The 19,449-nt window shown below is 49.2% G+C and overlaps 1 protein-coding gene and 1 long non-coding RNA gene across 7 annotated transcripts in view; both read right to left on the bottom strand.

The window, feature by feature from the left end:
* Window positions 1–15,414, bottom strand: part of ACACA (acetyl-CoA carboxylase alpha) — a 102,421-nt gene extending 87,007 nt beyond the window's left edge. Inside the window, exons 1-4 of one of the 5 annotated variants that reach the window (XM_056506983.1) lie at window positions 15,392–15,414; window positions 10,827–10,873; window positions 9,886–10,138; window positions 397–529 (exon numbers count right to left, since the gene is read on the bottom strand). In XM_056506983.1, coding sequence (XP_056362958.1) covers window positions 397–529; window positions 9,886–10,112 — 360 coding nt within the window. In that variant the 5' untranslated portion in view covers window positions 10,113–10,138; window positions 10,827–10,873; window positions 15,392–15,414. Of the gene's footprint in view, window positions 1–396; window positions 530–2,856; window positions 3,044–9,885; window positions 10,139–10,826; window positions 10,874–13,789; window positions 13,896–14,170; window positions 14,196–15,391 lie in introns of those variants that run through there. The other 4 variants (XM_056506979.1, XM_056506982.1, XM_056506980.1 and 1 more) reach the window with 4 other exon arrangements.
* A 1,110-nt stretch (window positions 15,415–16,524) lies between these two features.
* LOC130260927 (uncharacterized) lies at window positions 16,525–19,307 on the bottom strand. 2 transcript variants are annotated; one of them, XR_008841878.1, is made up of 5 exons: window positions 19,128–19,307; window positions 18,594–18,708; window positions 17,731–17,965; window positions 17,479–17,607; window positions 16,525–17,397 (listed from the first exon to the last, which is right to left on the bottom strand). It is a non-coding gene; the product is annotated as an uncharacterized LOC130260927 (long non-coding RNA). The 2 variants fall into 2 exon arrangements; XR_008841877.1 differs by having other exon boundaries at window positions 16,525–17,607; window positions 19,128–19,301.
* Window positions 19,308–19,449: the final 142 nt, after the last annotated feature.

The following is a 19,449-nucleotide window of genomic DNA, read 5'->3' as shown; positions in this document are numbered from 1 at the left end:
CATCTGCCAATTCAGAGAGCAGCTCTTGTTCCATAATAAAATTCCTATGTGTTATGCCTTGGTTGGATTAAAGAGTAGAGGGACTCAAATCAAATCATTATGCATTTTTAAATATATTTCTTAGTGCTTTTCCAGTCTACTTTTCTTTTATCTGTCTACGAATCCTTCTGTATCAGCAGAGGTGCTCTGACTCAAAATTTTTTTCTTATTATGTTAAACAAACATCTCATTATTTTAGCTTATCACATACAATAAGGAAACACAATGATTCCAGGCAGAAGCACAATTTCCAAGCTCAGAAATATTAGTATAAAATTACTAATGTACAGCCTTAGAGAGAGACAAGTCAGAGCTCCAGAGAGGAGCTGTAATATGCCAAAAAGGGTAAGGAGTTACCTTTTCAATAACTTTATTCCCTCCAAAACGAGTAACAAATTCTGCTGGAGAAGCCACGGTGAAATCTCGCTGCACATCCACCTTCTTCCTGTCCCGGCCTTGCTTGACAAGGTGCAAACCAGACATGCTGGGCCTGAGGAAACAGGGGCAGACAGAAACAACCTCAGAGCAGCTGGACACCAGCAACAGAAAGTGTGTGAATGATGTGAAAGTTCTCTTTGATCACATTCCCCAATCAGACAAGCAGAATCTCCCCTTGCCTCCAGACCCTCATGGCCTGGTCCTCAGTTTTACAGGGATGACTCCTTTTAAATTACTTTTTAGTTATTTCCATGCAGAAGTTTCAGGTTATCTGGAAGAATTCCAGCTATGCCAAAATATAAATAGGTAACATTATGTTTGCTGTATATTGTTGCCCAACACAGAACAACAATGCTCCACCAGATTGCCTTCAATCCATCTAGAGAAGCTGGAAACAACAGTGATTTCTGGCTTTGGCAAAACAAGCTACAAAGATCAGATTCTGTAAGGAGATCCTCCTGGGAAGCACAACAAATTTATCTCCAGGTGCAAATGACAGACTCAGACTGGCTATGGAAATTATTTTCCAAGAGTTTTCCACTGCCCAGTCTTTACTATCTTCCTGAAAAGCTCTGAGAGCCAGAGGATAAATTAATCACGTTACTCCTACTACAAACATAGAAAGCCAATTTTGTGCCTGCCAAGACCAACCCCGTGCCCTGCCACAGCCCTTCTGTGTGGCAATGGCACAGCCACTACCCCTCCTTCTGCTTCAGCTTCCACAGCAACACCTCAGGGATACATCACCCTTTTCTTGATTTGCTAAAGTTTACAAAGCTGAGTCTGTGAGAGGAAATTCCAGGGAAAAGCACAGAGCTGCTCCTCACACCGAGTGAGGACTGGGAATTAATGAGACACTTTTTATTCCACAGGCACTGAAGCTTCACCTCTCTGCTCACTCCACAGTTTACTTGTTTTCACTCTGCTTTCCCTAAGTTTCCCTTCCCAGGAACACAGGGAAAGCCTTGCCCTGCCTCTGGCAGCATCACAGAACCCTTCTGCAGGAATGCAGGTTGGGAAGCTCAGCTCAGAGCTCTGGGAAGCCCTGAGAGCACCAAGGGGTTGGTGCTGGGCAGATCTGTGCTCTGGATGGAACCTCTGGCCTAATCAGCTGCTGAAGGGTTGCTCCATTGAGTAATTCCACTGGGAATGGGATGGGATGCAGCTGAGAAACTGGAACTGCTGGGGGAGGGCACAAAGGGAAAAACAACACCAGGAGAAGCCAAGGCAGGTCTACAGATTTCCTTTTCACAGCCAGCAAAGCCAGGGAGCTCAGGAGCTGCACCCTCAGACCCTCCTTAACACCTGCCCAGGAAAACAGTAACAGCACCCCTGTCACTCCCAGTGACACTCTGGGACACACAAATGGCTGTGCTGGGTCAGACCAATTCCAGAGTATCTTATCTCAGAGAAGAGCAGGAAGCTGACAGCCAGGGAAAGGCAAAGGACTCTGTGTGCACAGGTTCATTCCCTCTTACTTTCCCTTCTTCCAGGCAGCTGCACTTCCAGACATTGTCACCAAACTTTGAATGTCTCCCTGGGAGCAAAAGTCTGACACTCCTGTGAACTCAGCCTGGGACTACAAGGACAGGAGCCAACAGGCAAGAAAGAGAAAATGTGTAGTTAAGGTGGAATTTCTACTAAATTTGTGCATTTAGGGGGTCAGAGTCCTCCTGGCAAGGAAGAAGCAAAGTCCAAGGAGTGAGAGAGGTTCATGCACTACAGGTTTAAAATAAGAAGAGATAAAAATCTCAAGGTGAGAATTTGTGAACATGTGTAAATATGAACTGTCCCACCAAGAAATTACTACACACAAAAATACTGCTACAGGCAAAATGTCAACTGACATTAGAGGCTGAGGTTCATCCTCCAGGATGCAACAAACACGTGGACAAAACAACTACAGTTTGATTGGTGAGCATGCCAAGAATATTAAATTTCTTTATCAATAATCACAGGCTGCACATTGTAATCAAAACAGAAGAGTTTGGTTTGTTTTGTTGTTGTTTTTTTTTTTGCAGGATAAGAGGAGGTAGAAGTTCAACAGGAAGGAAGCACAGAGCTCTAAACAAAACAGAATAAATGCTGAGTTAGTGATTGTCATCCCTATTAATCAGCTGCTCACAACTGCCATGGAGGAATGGCAGGATGGAGGAATTTTCAAACTACTTTTTAATCCTTCAGAGCTCCCAGGAGGTAGAAGTTGTGCAGAACTCCAACTTGAACAACCCTGATCCCCCAGCTGAGCTGCACCCTGGCATTTTTGTCACGGGCTGCATGCACAGAGAGCTTCCAGAGGATAAAACAAACACCAAAAGCTCAGTGAGCATCTCCAGCACAGAGCCCAGCAGGGGACACAGGGAGATGTGTGATTCTTACCTTTGCAGCATGTGGTACCTCATCTCCTGACTCTGCTCTGCAGAATCCTCCATGCTGGCTGGGGGCAGCAATCAATGGATTTCAGGCTTGCTCACAGCTCCTCTCTGCAGCTGCAGCTCTTGGATTTGCCAGCTCTGCAGCTGAAGGAGAAGCTGCAAGGAGCCTCCTGCTGTCCCTGCTGCAAGCAGCAACACTTCCCCGATCTGGCTGCTCCAGATCTCCCAACCTTTGTCGCTGGCTCCCCCCCGGCCGTGTCACCCTGGCAGTGACGCAGCAGAGGGGACCAGCCTCCCTCCCTCCCTCCCTCCCTCCTTCCCTCCGTCACTCCGCCGAGCAGCACAGGCACAGAACAGCCACAGGTTACGTAATGAGCCTTAACGCGGCTGCTCCGAGCCGGGGAGAGCTCCCAAACTGGGCAAACTGGGCACACTGGGAATGGGGAGCTCAGCTCCCCTCATCCTCCAGCAGCACCCGCAGGGATTCTGCTCCAGCAGCCAGAGCACAGCCTGGGCTCTGCCACCCCAGGAATGCTGCCCACTTGTAGGAGTTAACGTGGGCTTGTCAGGAGGGGTGGGAGGGGACAGGGACAGCATTTCCAGGGTGACAGAGCTGGCAGATTAAACTGGACACCAGCCTGGGAGCTGGGAGACCCTGGACACATCACTTCAGTTTTCTGTGCCTGTTTCCCACCTATAAGATGGAGATGAGATTCCTCCATGTGTTGGAAGCACTGGAGAACAAATATCCTCACAAGCTGGTTTAAAAAAGGTCTATTCTCATGTGGAAGAATACTGGAAGAATAAATATCCTCACAAGCAAAGTGCTACAGCATGCCAAGGTCCAGTAACATCACTGGAGGAAGGAAGAATGTTTACTCAGTGCCAGAATCATGGAACATCCTGAGATGGGAGCCACAAGGATCATCAAAGTGCAATTCCTGGCCCTGCACACACAACGACATAAATTGCAAATTTGGGGGTAGAGGCAGGATAAGGAAGGGCAGTGACTGCAGAAGTGCCTTGATGGTAAAACCTGGACTGGAACTAGACACAGCAGCTGGTAAATTTTAATTTGGGGATATTTGGATCTGTCCTGGTGGTGGGCCAGGCAGCACAGCTTTGGTTTGGGACACAGCATCCCAAAATGCAGCCAGGCAGGAGGGGATGACTCAGAAAAGGAACACGTGTCCATGTTAACCTGGTGACAGGAGGTAACCTCCCTGCAGGGCCAGGGGGCTGAGGCCAGGACAGGTGACACAGTGACATGGTGACACAGTGAGGGGCAGCAGCAGTGCCATGTGCTGCCAGTTCCAGGCACATCCAGGGACCAGCAGGAACAGGGACACTGTGCTGTGGAGTGAGGGCAGCCTCAGTCTGCACACAAACCTCACCAGGGCCAAGGGATCTGAGAGAGCAGAGTTCAACCAACAGGAACACCCCAACAACATGGATCTACCCCAGAACTCAAAGCCTTTCACTTGCCAGCCTTTAATCCTCTTGGAAAAGCATCTCAAGCTGCCCAATCATCAGTTACCCCACAAATTCCCCATTTAATTCATTCCCAAAAGCCCCATCTGCAGCCCCCAATCCAAGCAGGTTCTGCCTGTTGTGGCTGCAAGGAAACAAATCTACACACAGCTTAATGTGGCACTGCTAGAAACATTCCCTGTGCCTTCCAGCAGCTGAATCCACTGCTGGCAGAGAAATGGCCACGATTTGCTGCTGGAGGAGCACACCCAGAGGAGCAGCTCCAGCATTGGTTAAAAATACACTGCTAGCTGAATTCACTGCTGAGAAATCAATGGCCACGGTTTGCTGCAGAATCCCTACAAAAACAAGCTGCACAAGGAGGTGTCACTGATCCAGGGCTGCCCATTCAGCACACAAAGGCTGCCAGAGCTGATTTCCTGCTCCCCAAACCCTGCTACCCCCCCTCAGACAAAGGAGCACCTGCTGCCCTCCTGCAGCCTCCAAGGAAAAGCCATTGCTTAGGGACACGTACCTGAGGCACATCCCAGCCAGGAGCCGGCACTGGTCCCAGCACTGCCACATGCCAGGGGCTCTGGTGACGTTCTGTGTGTTCCAGGGCAGGGATGCATGAGCTGCCTCGTGTGGAAGGCAGCCTGGAGCAGACTGCAGCACACACACGCATACACAGCCTCCCCAGAGAAAGGACTGGGGATTGTTTCCCTCTGGATCTGGCCTGGGAAGGTGTGGAAGGGGCAGCTCTCCCCATCCTTTGGGCTCTGTGGTTTTGTAAACATGATGAGAACACATATTCCATCTGGGTGATAAGACTCAGGCAGCTGAAGCCTCCCTAAGATCTGCTCCAGTTTTAGCTCTGCCCTTGCATCGATTTCACAGGAGGGCAGAGGGAAGGAGGATGCAATGCTGTCCAGCAAGGATGCAGAATTGCACAGCTGGAATAAATGGTTCCCTGTGCCTCAGGCCATGGCACTGGAGGCAGCAACCTGCACTCTGTCCAAGACAGCTCTGCCCATGCTTTAAAGTGCCAGAACTGGCTTGAACACAGACACTGTCAAAACCAGGGCTTCACCTAGAGGTCAAAATAAATGCAACTTGACTCAGCTCTGAGAATGAACTGAGCCTTCAGGATTTCAGGAAATTAAATAAAGGATGCAGCACAGAACAAATCCAGCCCTCTCTGCACTGCCTGGTAAATAACTTCCATTCCACACTAACACAGAATTACAGCATCAGTCCAGGCAGGTCTTTAGCCTAAAGCAGGAATTTTTACAGAGCCCAAATGGGTACAAGCTGCCAATTCCTCCTAAATAACCAGGTGCCAATGGTTTGCCAGAAGTTCCTTTTCCTAACCACACACCTGGCTGCTTATCTGCCATACCAGATGCATTTGGAACTGGACCATTCCCAGGACACACAGCCCAAATCACTGAGCTTCCTTGCAAGTCCAAAAGCAACACCCTGACACTCAAAACATCCACTGAATCCAAACATCAATCCAAATAAACAGCCACATTTAAATCAAATTAATATCCACACTCCAGTTCCTAAACCTGCAAAGTACCAAAAGGGCTTTACTTTTACATCCTCATGAAGGATAAAATTCCACATGTTCCTGGAGCAGCAAACAGCCCAACACTCTCCAGGTCAAGCCCTGGCACCAAGATAAAAGTGAACAACAACAGCACAGGATAGCTGTGCACCAGAGAGTGGAGTGGAATTGGAGTCCCTGGCAGGGAGCCCTCCCTGTGCTCTTTGGCAAAGTTCAGGTGTTGAACAGATCTGATCTGCAGGAACACGAGAATGGACCTTTTAAAACCAGACTTAGGGGGCAGGTGGGAGAGCCTCACATTAAATTTACCCAAAGTAAGAGATTTGTTATCTTTCAGTTAGAAGGATCAGGTAAGGGAGCACGTGGGAAATGCTGTCACGCTGTGCTGTCTCAGCCAGGGGATCTGCAAAATCTCCCAATAAATGACTGACTTTAGAGAGGACATTTCCTCTGTTAACTGAGGTTAAAGAGTGTAAAATAACACCAAAATAAGAATACAACTTCTGAGAGGCATGCAGAGGTACACAGTGTGTTTGTTCAGGGAAGGAAAGCTGCAATTCCCACGTTATCAGTACAACCAGGCACAGCCACGAGTCCAACCACCTCCTTTTCCTTCAACAGAGAGAGGAGGAAATCAACTTTTCACTCCAGGGGAATGAAGTTCATGGCCTTAAGCTGGATGAGGGCAGGTTAAGATTAGAAATTAGGCAGAAATTCTTCCCTGGCACAGAGAAGCTGTGGCTGCTCCATCCCTGGAAGTGTCCCAGGCCAGGCTGGGATAGAGGAGGTTGTTCCTTCCACACAAGTCACCCCAGACAGAACCTCCAGCACCCCCTGCCAGCACAGGCAGAGCCAGAGGGGGATCAGACACCACAGCAGGACCCTGCAGACAGCCTGGAGCAGCAAGGACTCCATGCAGCAGAGGAGAAATCCTTGGTGGAGCAGCCCCAGAGGCAGCAGCAGCCCTGCAGACCCCCCAGCACAATGTACAAAAACCACAGCAGCACCAACAACCTCACAGCATCACTGCTCCACAGTGCAGCCTCCCAGCCACAAACTGCTGGGCTGGAAAGGAATTTTTTTAGATTCAGAAGAGGCTCAAAAGGATCTTTCATTACATCCAGGACTCTGTGCAGTCACTCCAGGGCTGGTTTCTAGGCAGACACCTTGTCCCAGTGCCAGGCTGGGCACGCTCAACCACTACTAGGCTAAAATTGAGGCATTTGTCCAAATTTCCTTTAGCAGATGATTAGTTCTGCTTAAGCATCTCCATAATTTATTGAGACAATACACTGAGAAGTCCAACCAGTGTTAGGAGCAATGAGCTAAACTCTGTGGGCTTCATATGAGGTAACAGCTGAACCCCATCCAAAAATCTGGCTTTCAGCTGATACAAGTGGATTGTCAGGTGACTCTGTGCACCCATGTCACTGCTTATGAAACCAGAGCCCTGATGTACAAATACCAGAAGACATCCAGGTTTTGTTCTATTTTAAACAAGAATTTGATACAAGATACCAACTCGGAAGCTAGAAATTAAATTTAGCAATAATCAACAACAATTTATTAAACAAAACAGAGGGGTCCAAAGTACTTTCCAAGAGGCATTTATGGAGGGGTTACTTAATCTGCCACTAAAACTTCAGAAAGGAGCACAGCAACTCTGTAACAGCTCACTACAAGGAGAACTGTATCCCAGCAGGACTGGTTGGAAATGTTGATGGAAACTTTCAAACTCAGAGACAACGCAGGCAGAAAAAAAGGGGGGGAAATGGCAGGCTTGGATTTATTATTTAAAGGTGCAACATGCAACAAAGACCCTCTGAACACTCAATCTGTGTGGTTACAGTCCCCACACACCAATTTTGAGGTGCTGCAATTTTAAGTTCATCCCCAGAGCGTGACTCTCTCAGCCCTGCAGAGCTGAAGGGCTCCATGGATCTCCAGGGGCAGGAGAGCCCCCAGTCACAACCTGTCCCAGCAAGAGCATGAACACTTCACAAGATCCCTCACAAACCCTTTGGCAGCTGAGTAAATCCTGAATTTTGATCACAATTAAATGTCCCTTGAGAACTGCTCTGCAGCAAAGCCCCTCCTCACCTCACCCACAAGCCACCTCTATTTTAATCCTGTGGGAAAATCAGCAGCAAATGGAAAGTTCTTTTGTCAGCTTCTTCCAAGAGATATGGTCCCTTGGACCTGCACCTTGTGTCAAAGTGTACAGAACCACCTATGAATTTACCTTTATCACTTTACAAAGTGTGATCACCAAAAGGAAGCTGGAAGCAAGAGCACCTCTGTTCCATTAACTGACTGTCACAGAGTGACTCCAGGCAAGTTGTTGAACTTGTCTTTGCTGTTGTCTTTGTCTCAGTTTCTCCATCTGCAAACATGATTTAGAAATGTCCTGATGAAAGGGACAACCATCCTGAAAAGTATTTCAACTCGTCTGAGTTTATCTTAGAAAAACAGCCCATAATGCTGTAACTTTTTTATTTGAATTGGCATTTCTCTCCAATTTAACTCAAAAGTCAAGAGCTCCCCAAAGGGACTGCCAAAGTAAGCAGGTTACAACAGAGGTGCCCAAGGTTGCACACCTATTGCACTGAGGCTCTCTGCTGCCAGGCACTGTCCCAGGAGTTTCTTGCTCTGAGATTGTCCATTTGCACACTTGTGGTTAGGTGCTCATCCAATTCCTTCTGTTCCTAAGATATATATATATAGTCACAGTTTCCGGCTTCAAAATCACCTTTTGTGCTGCCAAATCATTGCAACTGGCAGGCTGTGGAAAGGCAACCCTCTGTAAATTTGCTTTAAGGTTTTGCACCAGTTGTGCAAGTGCCAGCTGAACGTGCCCAGCAGCCTGAGCACCACAGCTCTGTCAAGCACAGACCAATGTCCCCCTCCTGCTCCAACCTGGGAGTTTGGGACTCTGTGTTCCCAGAGGCTTCTCCCTGAAGGGAACCACCAAAAACCAGCAGAGTTTACAATTCCTTAACTTGCACAAGCAAAGAAACCAGTAAAACATGAGAACAAGGATTAGCTGGTTGTGTAAGTATCTACCACTGGTCAGTAAAGCTTTCTGGAATCAAGCATTCCTTCAAAAGCAACAAAGAGAAGGCAGTGAGGGATTGTCCAGTAAAAACTGGAGTGGGATTCACACTGTCCTGGGTGTTCCTGGAATGGGATGGCACAGGCAGAAAGAGCAGATCTCCTGGAACATGGCAAACAAATGAAGGATACGTGGCAGAGTGAAGCAAGACTGACCAGGCACAGAGAAACTGATCTGTACATGGAAAGTGCTCAGAGAACAACAGGGAAATCCAACAGGAATGCAAATCAGCAACACCTAAAAACAAAGGGGCCTTTGGACAAGGAAACACCATCACCACAACCTCAAAATCCCAGCTCATGGCTCCTTCACAAAGAATCAGGACTGGGGCAGCCCTGAGACCAACCCTGAGCTCAGGCAGCAGTGCCCACACTAAATCTTGGTTTATCACCACATTGCAGGACTCCATTTTTACTATAACCATCACAATTATCCCTATCCAAACAAAAAAAACTCCAGTATGGAATGATCCTGCCCACCAACAATTCTTTGGCTACATTTAAAGCAACACATCCCATGTAAAGACAAAATAAGCAAATACTGTTCTTGCTCTCAACAAAGAGGACCCAGAAAAACCACACACAAGTGAAAACTTTAAATATCTCAGTGAAAACATTTTCATTTTCTGAAAGCTGGGACAAGACAGGCAAGGTGCTTAAGGAATGTAGGCACAAATATTGCACTAAAACCAAAGGAAAATTGAAGTGTTTGATACAGATAAACTTTCAAGAGACAATTTAAAAACAGAATGCTGGAGCATTGTGTCTTGGCATAACAAAAACATTTGAAGCCAAACAGGGGTATAAAGCTGAACCTTTGGATTAGAAAGCTGAATCTTTGGAACTGACAGGGTAAAAAATTGGAGAACTATTTATCCATACCTCATGTGGCTGGCCAGGCCATCCTGAGTGTTTGGAAGCCCCAGGTCCGAGAGGGAATCAGAGCAGACAGAAGCAGGTGACAGAGACCTCTCCTTCTCCTCCAGCAGATCAATCTTCACCAAGGAGCTGGTCTCATCCTCTGAGTTATCCTCTGACACGGAGCCAATGATGAAGCGGGAGTGAGCGTTCGTGTCCAGGGCTTTATTGGCCTCAGAAGATTCCTCCATGGCTCCCCAAAACTGGGCTCTCAACACTGGGAGGGGCAAAAGAAAGGGAAAAAATCAAACCTGAGGTGAATAGCTGCGTTTGGAGGACAAAGAGGAGGACAAAGCAAGGTTCACTGATGGGAATGTTAAAATGTTAAAAGGTCAGAGCTGAATCCTGAGTCCAGGATCAAAAACAGTTCTGCACGAAGCACTGATTTCCCTGTTTGCAAAAGGACTCTGAGACTCACTGCAGAACTTCCCACCTCAGACAAAGCTGCAGGAGTCATTTAAAGGAAAAAAAAAACACCAAAAAAGCCCCACACACCAGACCCATACCCTATAGAGAAAGGCAGGGAACTCAGAGTATCATAAATCACAGGATCAGAGAATCCCTGACTGGTTTGGGTTGGAAGGGAGCTCAAATCTCATCTCATCCCATGCTCTGCTATGGGCAGGGACACCCTCCACCAGTCCAGGCTGCTCCTGGCCTTGGACATTTCCAGGGATGGGTCAGTTCCAGTATTCCAGCAGGGAATTAAAGCATTTTCTTAAAATCAAAAAAATCATTTCAACTGAGAAAGAGCCATGAGAGATGTGGAACATGAAGGAACACCCCACAAAGGCAGGATGGGGAATAAACATTTGATGCCCCCTGCTCTGCCTGACTTTGCTGCACTTACATGACAACTACACCCAGCTGGAAACACATCATTAGGAAATGAGGAATGCACTGACCTCTGGATATCCGTGCAATCTGAGCAGTGAGCCACTTCCAAAACGAACTGGAAAAGAAAAGAATTAGGAAGTAAACACTAGAGTTATAATGAAGAATATTCCATGTGTATTTTCCTGTTTAAAGCATCAAAACCATCCTGAAAAAACCACAGGGACACCACAGGCACTGCTTTGCTTGCTCCAGGTACAGATTAACCCAGGAGCTAAACCTGCAGTGCCCAAGTCCAGCTGTGGCACCTCCTGCTGGTCCATCCTTCTGGAATCTTCCGAGAGACCTGAGCATCCCACCTGCCAGTTTTGTTTCTAAAAGGAACAAAGGGTTGTGCCAGCACTATCTGCTCATATCAAACCTTTTCTGTCACCTTCTGCACCAGCTGGCTGATCCCAGCTGCATCCCAAGGAGTAAATCCCAGTGAAAACCTCCTCAGCCCTGCTAATCACAGCCACGTTATGCTGAGCACAAGGATGGAGCACAATCAGCTCTCCAAAAACCTGGCCCGTGGTGTCACACAAATGGGACATGATGGGGCCTTTAATGAGGGCTCAGACAAGCACTCATAGCCAGAGCAATCCCTAAACACCACACTCCTGCTTTCCATCAGTAACTGAGAACTAAAAACTCATCCAACTGGCTCATGCACTTTTGCTATGAATGTACTTGGCTGAATTATTTAGATCAAATCCTGTGTTGACATCACTCCTCCCACAAACTCCAGTTGCCCTGGGGCCACGGGCACTTTGTTTGACAGAGGCATCATTAACCATTTTGTAACTGAAAAGCCACAAATATCTGTCTGACATGGACATTAAAAACACTTAAAAACCCCTTTTTAGAGGGTAGAGATGAGAAGAAGGGGAGGCATGACCAGAAAGTTTCCCTGTCCACCTGTGATGTGCAAGCCAAACCATGCAGGGAGATTTCTTTACCTGAGCTGCTCAGACAGCACAAATCCCATTTTGTTTGTGCATACAAAGATGCAGAGAGTATTTATGTGGATATTTATCCTGGCATCAGATCACTCCTAAAGATTTTCATCCAGACAGATTTACTGTTGGCACAATCACCAGCGCCAAAGAGGTTGGGATGCAGCCAAACTAACTTCAACCCTCCTTCATTGAAGAAAAACCTTTTCTAATTTCAATAACTAAGACATTAATAAGCAAGTTTCAAGGATTTTTTTTTTTTTTTTTTGGAAGCAGAGGAACAGGAAGTGAAATGTTGCACTCAAACATTCCATGAGAAACCATCCACCCAAGGCCAGGCTCTGCCATGCTCACACAACTTCACTGCAACACCTTGTCTGTCCAACTCAGCTCCAAAAAATTCAGTTATTATCCATGAAACCCCACTCAGGTCCATTTCCCAAGGCACTTCCAAGTCCTGGGAGCCCAGTCCCAGAGCCAGGACTTCTGCTGGGGTTGTGCAATAGCTTTGTGCTGGAGCGATAAGCTTGGCTTGTTCTCAGCACACCGAGAGTCCTCGTTCATATTTAAATTAATTTCAGCATTGTCTGGGGCTAAATTACACAGAACCTTTCTCAAAGATCTCCTCACTGAAGCCTCTGGATTTCAGTGCTGTGAATGCAATGCACAAGGCTGTTCACTGTACACTGGTATATTACATATATAGAAATATAAAGGTAAATTTTATATTTATGTAACTAGAGAGGTGAATTATATATAAATATAGAGATGCATTACATATACAAAAATATACTTATGTTATCTATACACATATAGAGATATAGTTTATAAATATACTTGTATTATCTATACACATATAGAAGTATACTTTATATATACAAACACAGAGGTATGTTACATGTGTACAAATAAAAGGGTGTGTTATATATATACAAATGAAGGAGTGTATCACATATTTACAAATAAAAGGGTATATTTATGGACTTCTGCATATTGTATTGGCTCTCTGAAATGCAACTGCCACAGTTCCATTTTTACACAAGCACCTGGAATTCAGCTGAGCACCAAGATAAATTCGTGTGCCACGAACCACTGCACACACACTGTTTATCTCAATAATGCTGAATTAGACCCTACAACCCCAAATTATCCAGATCCTCAGCCCCTCCACTCCCTTCTGCAGGTGCCAACAGCCTGTCCAACAGGTAACTTCTGCAGAGACTGAGAAAAACCTGCAGTTTATGGAAGGAGGAAGATTGAGAGCTCAATCCTGTGATGATATAAGGAGAGGTAACAGCACTGAGCCTGCTCAGATGCAGAAATACATTTAGGCACAGCTGGATCTGCACAGACTGAGCTGTGCTGTGCTCCCTTTCTCCCAGGGAAATCAGCTCCAGCTCTGCAGGTGCTCAGGAACTTAACACCCAGATCATGTCCGTGCTACCAGCAATGAAAACTGCAACCCAAACTCAGGAAGTGCCAGGTCTGGTTAAACCTGAGGTGAAACAAGCCCCACTCCACTCCTCCACAGCTCTGCTGCTACCATTAGTCACATCTTTGGCTTGACAGTGAAATGCACTTGTAAGAATACCAGACTTCAGAAGTTTTATAACAGCTTCACTTTAAAATCACTTTCAATATTGTAAAATACGCCCAGGCATGAAACTTGGGCAATGACAGGTGGAAATTAAAGTTTCCTATTTTCCTTTAAACCACCCCATTCCAAAGACAAATCCACAACTGAAGAGAACATCAGTATTTCAGTGGGCTCTTTCTGAGGACCAGAGAAACACTTCCACCATATTGATAAGGCATATAAAAAGGAAATTAATAAAACTAGCTGTATTCAAATGTCTCCTGATTAAAGCCCAGGGAGCTGTGGCATCACTGATCAATGTGAATCACTTTAAAGTGACGAGATGGATTTGTGCTCTCACAGCCCTACCTGGAGAAACACAGAAAACAACAGCAAAAAATCTAAAACCAAATGAAAACAGAGTCGCTTCTCCTGACCACAGAAAAATCAGCAGCATGCTCACCTATACCAGGGCTGGGGGGGGAGTTCCAGGTCGGGAGGGAAGGGATGGCTCCTGCACCAGAGGGTCCCCAGCTCTGAAGAGCCTCGGTGGCTCCCTGGCTGCGCTGTTTTAACGCCCCCACGGCAGCTGAGCCTGCCCCAGCAGAGCCTGCCCCCGGTTAATCATTGGGCATTGCTTCACTGCCAGCCCAAAACAGCCTGGCACACACCAAACCCCACAGAGGTTCTGCAGGAGAGGCTCCTCGCGAGCTCCACTGCTGGGGAAGGCTTGGGCTCCACAGCACATGAAAGATCCAGAGGTGATGGAGAGTGTCCAAAGGACAGAGAAGGGTCTGGATGGGCCTCAGGAGGAGCAGCTGGAGGAGACTGAGGGGACACTCACCGAGGGATGCAGCTCTGATCTCTGCTCCCTGTGACAGGGATGGGACCTGAAGGAACAGCTGGAGCTGGGCCAGGGCAGGGTTAGGCTGGATATTAGGAAAAAAACAACTACCTAGAACTTTCCACCTGTGGATGTAGAATCACAGAATCATGGAATGTCCTGAGTTGGAAGGGACCCACAAGGATTATCCAGTCCAACTCCCAGCCCTGCACAGACTCCCCAACAATCCCACTCTGAGCATCCTGGAGCGCTGTCCAAACCCTCCTGGAGCTCTGGCAGCCTCGGGGCTGTGCCCATTCCCTGGGGAGCCTGGGCAGTGCCCAGCACCCTCCATGGGAAGAACTGCTTCCTATTATCCAGCCAAAACCTCTATAGAGACCAAAATAAGAGCCTGTATTTACAGCTATCCCAGTTTGCTAAAACACTCGAGACTGTCTGAATCCCACTGTCTTTGACAGATTTTGGCATTACTTAAACAGTTTGCTGAATATTTCCTGCCTGCTAAACTGGAACAGACTCCACTCACGCTTCGGATACTTTCTAACGCAGTACTTCTCATTTTAAACTTTTTCAAGAATATTTAGGAGAAGGGAGGGGCAATAACAACAATTTGGTTTGCTCTGTCAATCTGCTTTTAAAACTTCACTGGTTTTGAGCATCTCAGAGCTGCTCTCAGCCCCGGGGCAGAGCCAGACCCAAACCGTTCCCCAGGATCCTGAGATCCCGCCAGGGACAGCAGGAGGATGAGATGCATGAGGGACGTCCCGGTGCTCCAGCCCCCGGGCTGCTCGGAGCCGGACTCGCCGCCGCCCACGTGCCGTTTGTTTCAGGGTCCGGGGTGACCGGCGAGGCCACGCCAGCGATGGGACCGGGGGCGGCGCGGCCCGCGCTGGGCAGGACGGAGCGCGTGGTACCGGAGGGAACCGGGCGGCGGCTCCGGGCCGGGAGACCCCCGCCCGTGCCCGGCTCAGCTCGGCCCAGCGCTGCTCGGCTCAGCACGCCGCCATCTCCCACCGGCACGGCACGGCCCGGCCCGGTCACCTCCCGCCGGCGCGGCGCCCGGCCAGGTCCCGCCCGCCCGGCACGGCATGGCCCGGCCATCTCCCGCGGCACGGCCCGGCCCGGCCCCGCCCAGCCCGGCCCGGCCGCGCACGCCGCCGCGGGCCCCCCGCGCTGCCCCGCGCGCTCCCGGCGCGCCCCCCGGCGCGGCCCCGCCCTCACCTCACGGTGCCGGTGCAGCGGAGGCGCCGCGGGCCCCCGGCCTGGCGCTCCCCGCGCGGCCCCGCCCCGGCCCCGCCCCGCCCCGCGCGGCCCCGCCCCGGGCCCGCCCTCCGGTGGTGTGATCGGGGTTACCTCGGGTCAGCCCGCGCGCCCCGCCCCGCCAGCGCCCCGCCCCGCGCCGCTCCCATTGGCTGCCGCCCGCGCCGCCGCGGGGGGCGTGACCAATGGGGGGCGCGGTGGGGGCGGGACCCGTGAGGCGATGCCCGTGGTCTGAGAGCCGGGCGGGGCCGAGGCCGGGCTCGAACCCGCGACCCCTCGGGACCCCCGGGAGCATCGCTCCTGGGAGGGAAGGCCGAGAGAGCTGGGCCTGCTCAGCCTCGACAAGAGGTGAGCGAAAAGACATCGTCAATGCCCAGGAACAGAGACCAGGCAGGGTGTGAAGTGGCCTCACTGGAGATATTCCAGAATGGTCTCTGCCGTGTGCGCTGCCATGACCCCCCTGCAGCAGGGGCGTGCGAGCTGGGGACCCCTGTGTCCCCCCTGTGGGTGTGGGGGCAGGAGACCCCAGCCCGGTCCCTGCGCACGAGGTCCCCGCGTGGCTCGGGGCGCTGCCCTGTCCCTGCTTGGCACGGGCAGCGAGGACAGAGCTGATAACAGGTGCTGAGGACACGGCGAGGCAGGGCCAGGCACTGCCAGTGCCTCTCCTGCTTGTCTTTGACCTTCAGCTGCTTGTCCTGTCCATGAACAATGCTTTTTCTCACATTTTGGGTTTAAATAAAACTCTATGGCATTACAGGGCAGCTGAAATTCAAGTGGAATGAGTAACACAAGTTTAAATCCTAATGCTGCTGGATCTGATGACCTGTGCAGGCTGTACAGAAGTGGGGACAGTGAGCTGCCCCTGTTCCAAAATACAGATAATTTCCACCAGAGTAGTGGTTAGGTGTGAGACTCTGCAGGAAACTACACTGACCTGGGAGCACGTGGTGGGATGGTGCCCACTGCAGGCAAGAATTACCCAGCCAGAAAATCCGATCTGGGGTTTTGTAGTTAATAAAATTATTGGGGGGAACAGACCTTATTGTCACATCCACTTGGTCTAAATCTGGGAAATTTGGGCATGGACACTTTTAATTATACCTCTGTAGCCATAATTGCATAGATATAGATGTGTCTTTTACATAAAGAATCTTCCTCTGATCAAGTATTTCATGAAGGAGCTAAAGAGAAGGTTTTTGTTGTTAGTTAATCATCTCCAGTGCTAAATCCCAACTCCTGCAGAAATGAGGGGGAGTGCTTGAGGGGTTGGTCCCAAATCACTGATAATAACTATATACAGAACTTACAAAACCAGGAGATTACGACAGGTGCTGAGTTCATCCTGGCTGCTGTTCCCAGAGCTCCAGGCCTGCTAAAACCTGCACCTGCACTCTGCCTGTCTGCCCAGCCCAGCATCCATCCAGGTACAAACACTGTCCAAACACTGCTGGGGGAGGGATTGCTTCATACACTGAAGTCCTGCAGCAACTCTTCCTCTCAAGGGCAGAGAGAGGCATGAACACGTGGAAAAGAGCTAGTTAGACACATCAACCTTAAAAACCCAGCGGGGATTTGGAGGAGCTTTTTTTAGGCTGTGAAGATGGTGAAGGGTCTGGAGGGGAAGGCATGTGAGGAGAGGCTGAGGAATCACTTGGAACAATCAGCTGGAGTAAAGTGAGGGCTGATCCTTGTGCCAGGTTGGACTCAATCTGGGAGGTCTTTTCCAACCTAAATCATTCTGGGATTCAAGCCTGGGCTGGAATAATCTGAGTTTTAATTGTTTCACAGGGTTCAGACATATTTTCCAATAGTTTGCAAAATTTTGAAATTTTTGAACCACGTTCTGCCTTGGAGGAGGGGTGGTAAATGCACACCCTTTTCCTGTCCTGCTCCAAAACTGGACAGTTATTTACTCTCATTCCACAACTTCCAAGCATGTGCACTGCAAACTCATGCCACTCTGTTTTCTCAAAAAAAATAAATAAATAAATAAAGGAAGTTTAGCCTTAGTAAATAAACTCCAAATAATACAGAGGAAATGTTTTTACCTTTTGTGACGCCAAGGGCTGGTTCCACCTCTCCTGACCAGGCTCTGATGACACCCCCAGGGCAAACACAGGACAGATCAACCCGGGTGAGGGGGTCAGTGACACTGCCAGCCTGGCACCACTCAAGCCCTGGCAGCCAAGGAACAGAGAGAAAGGTCAGATCACTTTTCAAAGCAAAACACCAGCCCTCGAGGCTCCATTTGCTCTTGTTTTAAACATAAACGTCTTAATTTAAATTATATCAATGCTTACGAGAAAGTTTTGTGGATTCTCTGGAGCCTCGGCCACTTGAAATGTCAGCAGTTATTTGGGATTGAACAGAAATATTTCATCCTTCCATGCTCGGGGCACACACGTGTGGTTGCTGAGCACTCCAAAGCCCGAAGCTCTGGAGGAAAAGGTGATTTCCATCGCCACCGTGTGTCCGATGCCACAAAAAACTCCTCCCAACAGCGTCGAGAGATCCCACCAGGACTCCGTGATTCACCTGCAGGGAGAGGCCTGATAATGCTCCCACTGATTTCTGTGTGTGTGGCCTCTGGGTTTGCTACCCCAAAACTGTTGTGTTTCACCTGGGGGCTGCAGGTGAGCACAGGGAAGCAGAAATTATCAGTAAATAATTTCAAATAGCAAATGAAAATGACCCCATACATTAAAATCTCTGAGTAGCAGCGTGTGAGCACTTAATTCATTCCAAAGTATCCACATGGATCTTCCTGGAGTGCAACTGGAGTGACAAACGTGCTTGGAGAGGGGCTGGGAATTGAGCTGAGACCCTTTGGAGCTGTTTCACACGTGCCATCGAGCAGCCACAGGGTGGTGGCACCTTCAGGCCTCTGCTAAGTTAGGAACCACTGGAGCAGACTTCAGAAAAGAAAAGATTTTCCTGTCACTGCTCCCTCCAGGAGTCACCTCGGGTCTGTGGCTTCAGCTCAGGTCAGCTAGGAGATGTTGTGTCACTAAAATACCACTGAAAACCCTATAAGATTCCACAGATTTTTAATGCTTCTCATTAATATTTTTTCATTCCCATGCCAGAGGCTTAACAAGAAGACCCTCCACAGTGAAATATCCTAATCCAAAGAAAGCTGTAGGCTCCAGAACAGCATTTTTACCTTGCAGATGCATCACCTTTCCTGGGAACAGCAGGAACCAGCAGCTGAGAAGATTCCCACATGCTGATTCCTTCCATTAACCACCCAGAGTCCTAATTCCAGATGCAGGAAAAACCTGTTAGCAGAAGCAATAAATATTTCATTGACATTCCAGACTTTGCCTCTCCCAAATTCTTAATTTTTTCCCATCATTTTTCACATGTGCTGGCAGCTGGGCAAAAGGAAAAGGAAATAATTGCCAATATTTTTCATCTTGTTGGTAAGGAGCAGAGATGAACAAGGAGGAACGGCTTGAGACTGCCAGAGGGCAGGGTTAGATGGAATATTTGGAATGAATTCTGCCCTGTGAGGGTGAGGAGGCTCTGGAGCAGGTCCCACACCCCTGAAGTGTCCAAGGCCAGGCTGGACAACCTGGGTCAGTCCCTTGTCCACAGCAGGGTGTGTGATGATCCTCAAGGTTCCTTCCCACCCAAACCACTCTGGCATTCTCTCTCTCGTTGTTCTAATCCCCCACAAGGCCGGTTCCTCCCGTACCTGCTCCAAAGGCCAAGGCAGGCCGCTGAAGACGGCACTGGAGAGCCCATTCCCTATGAAAACCATCCCCTGCCCCCTCAGGCGCTGGCAGGACCCCCTGAAGGCCGAACACCGCCAGGAGCCGGGGGAAAGCGGCTCCGGTGACTCCGGGGCGGTAAGAGGAGCTCTGGCACCGGCGAGAGCTCTCCCGCACAGCACACCCCGCTAGCACGGCCTGTACCGGTGCGGCTGACCCCGTGTAACACAGGGAGCGCCCCAGGACCCCCGGCCGGGCGCTGCGCCCTCAGGGCCGTGAGGGGAGGAGCCGTGAGGGGCGGGGCGT

The sequence above is a fragment of the Oenanthe melanoleuca genome, chromosome 19 (assembly GCF_029582105.1).
Source record: "Oenanthe melanoleuca isolate GR-GAL-2019-014 chromosome 19, OMel1.0, whole genome shotgun sequence".
Lineage (NCBI taxonomy): Eukaryota > Metazoa > Chordata > Aves > Passeriformes > Muscicapidae > Oenanthe > Oenanthe melanoleuca.
Note: the sequence above shows the minus strand (reverse complement) of the source record. Positions and strands in the feature narration are given on the sequence as shown.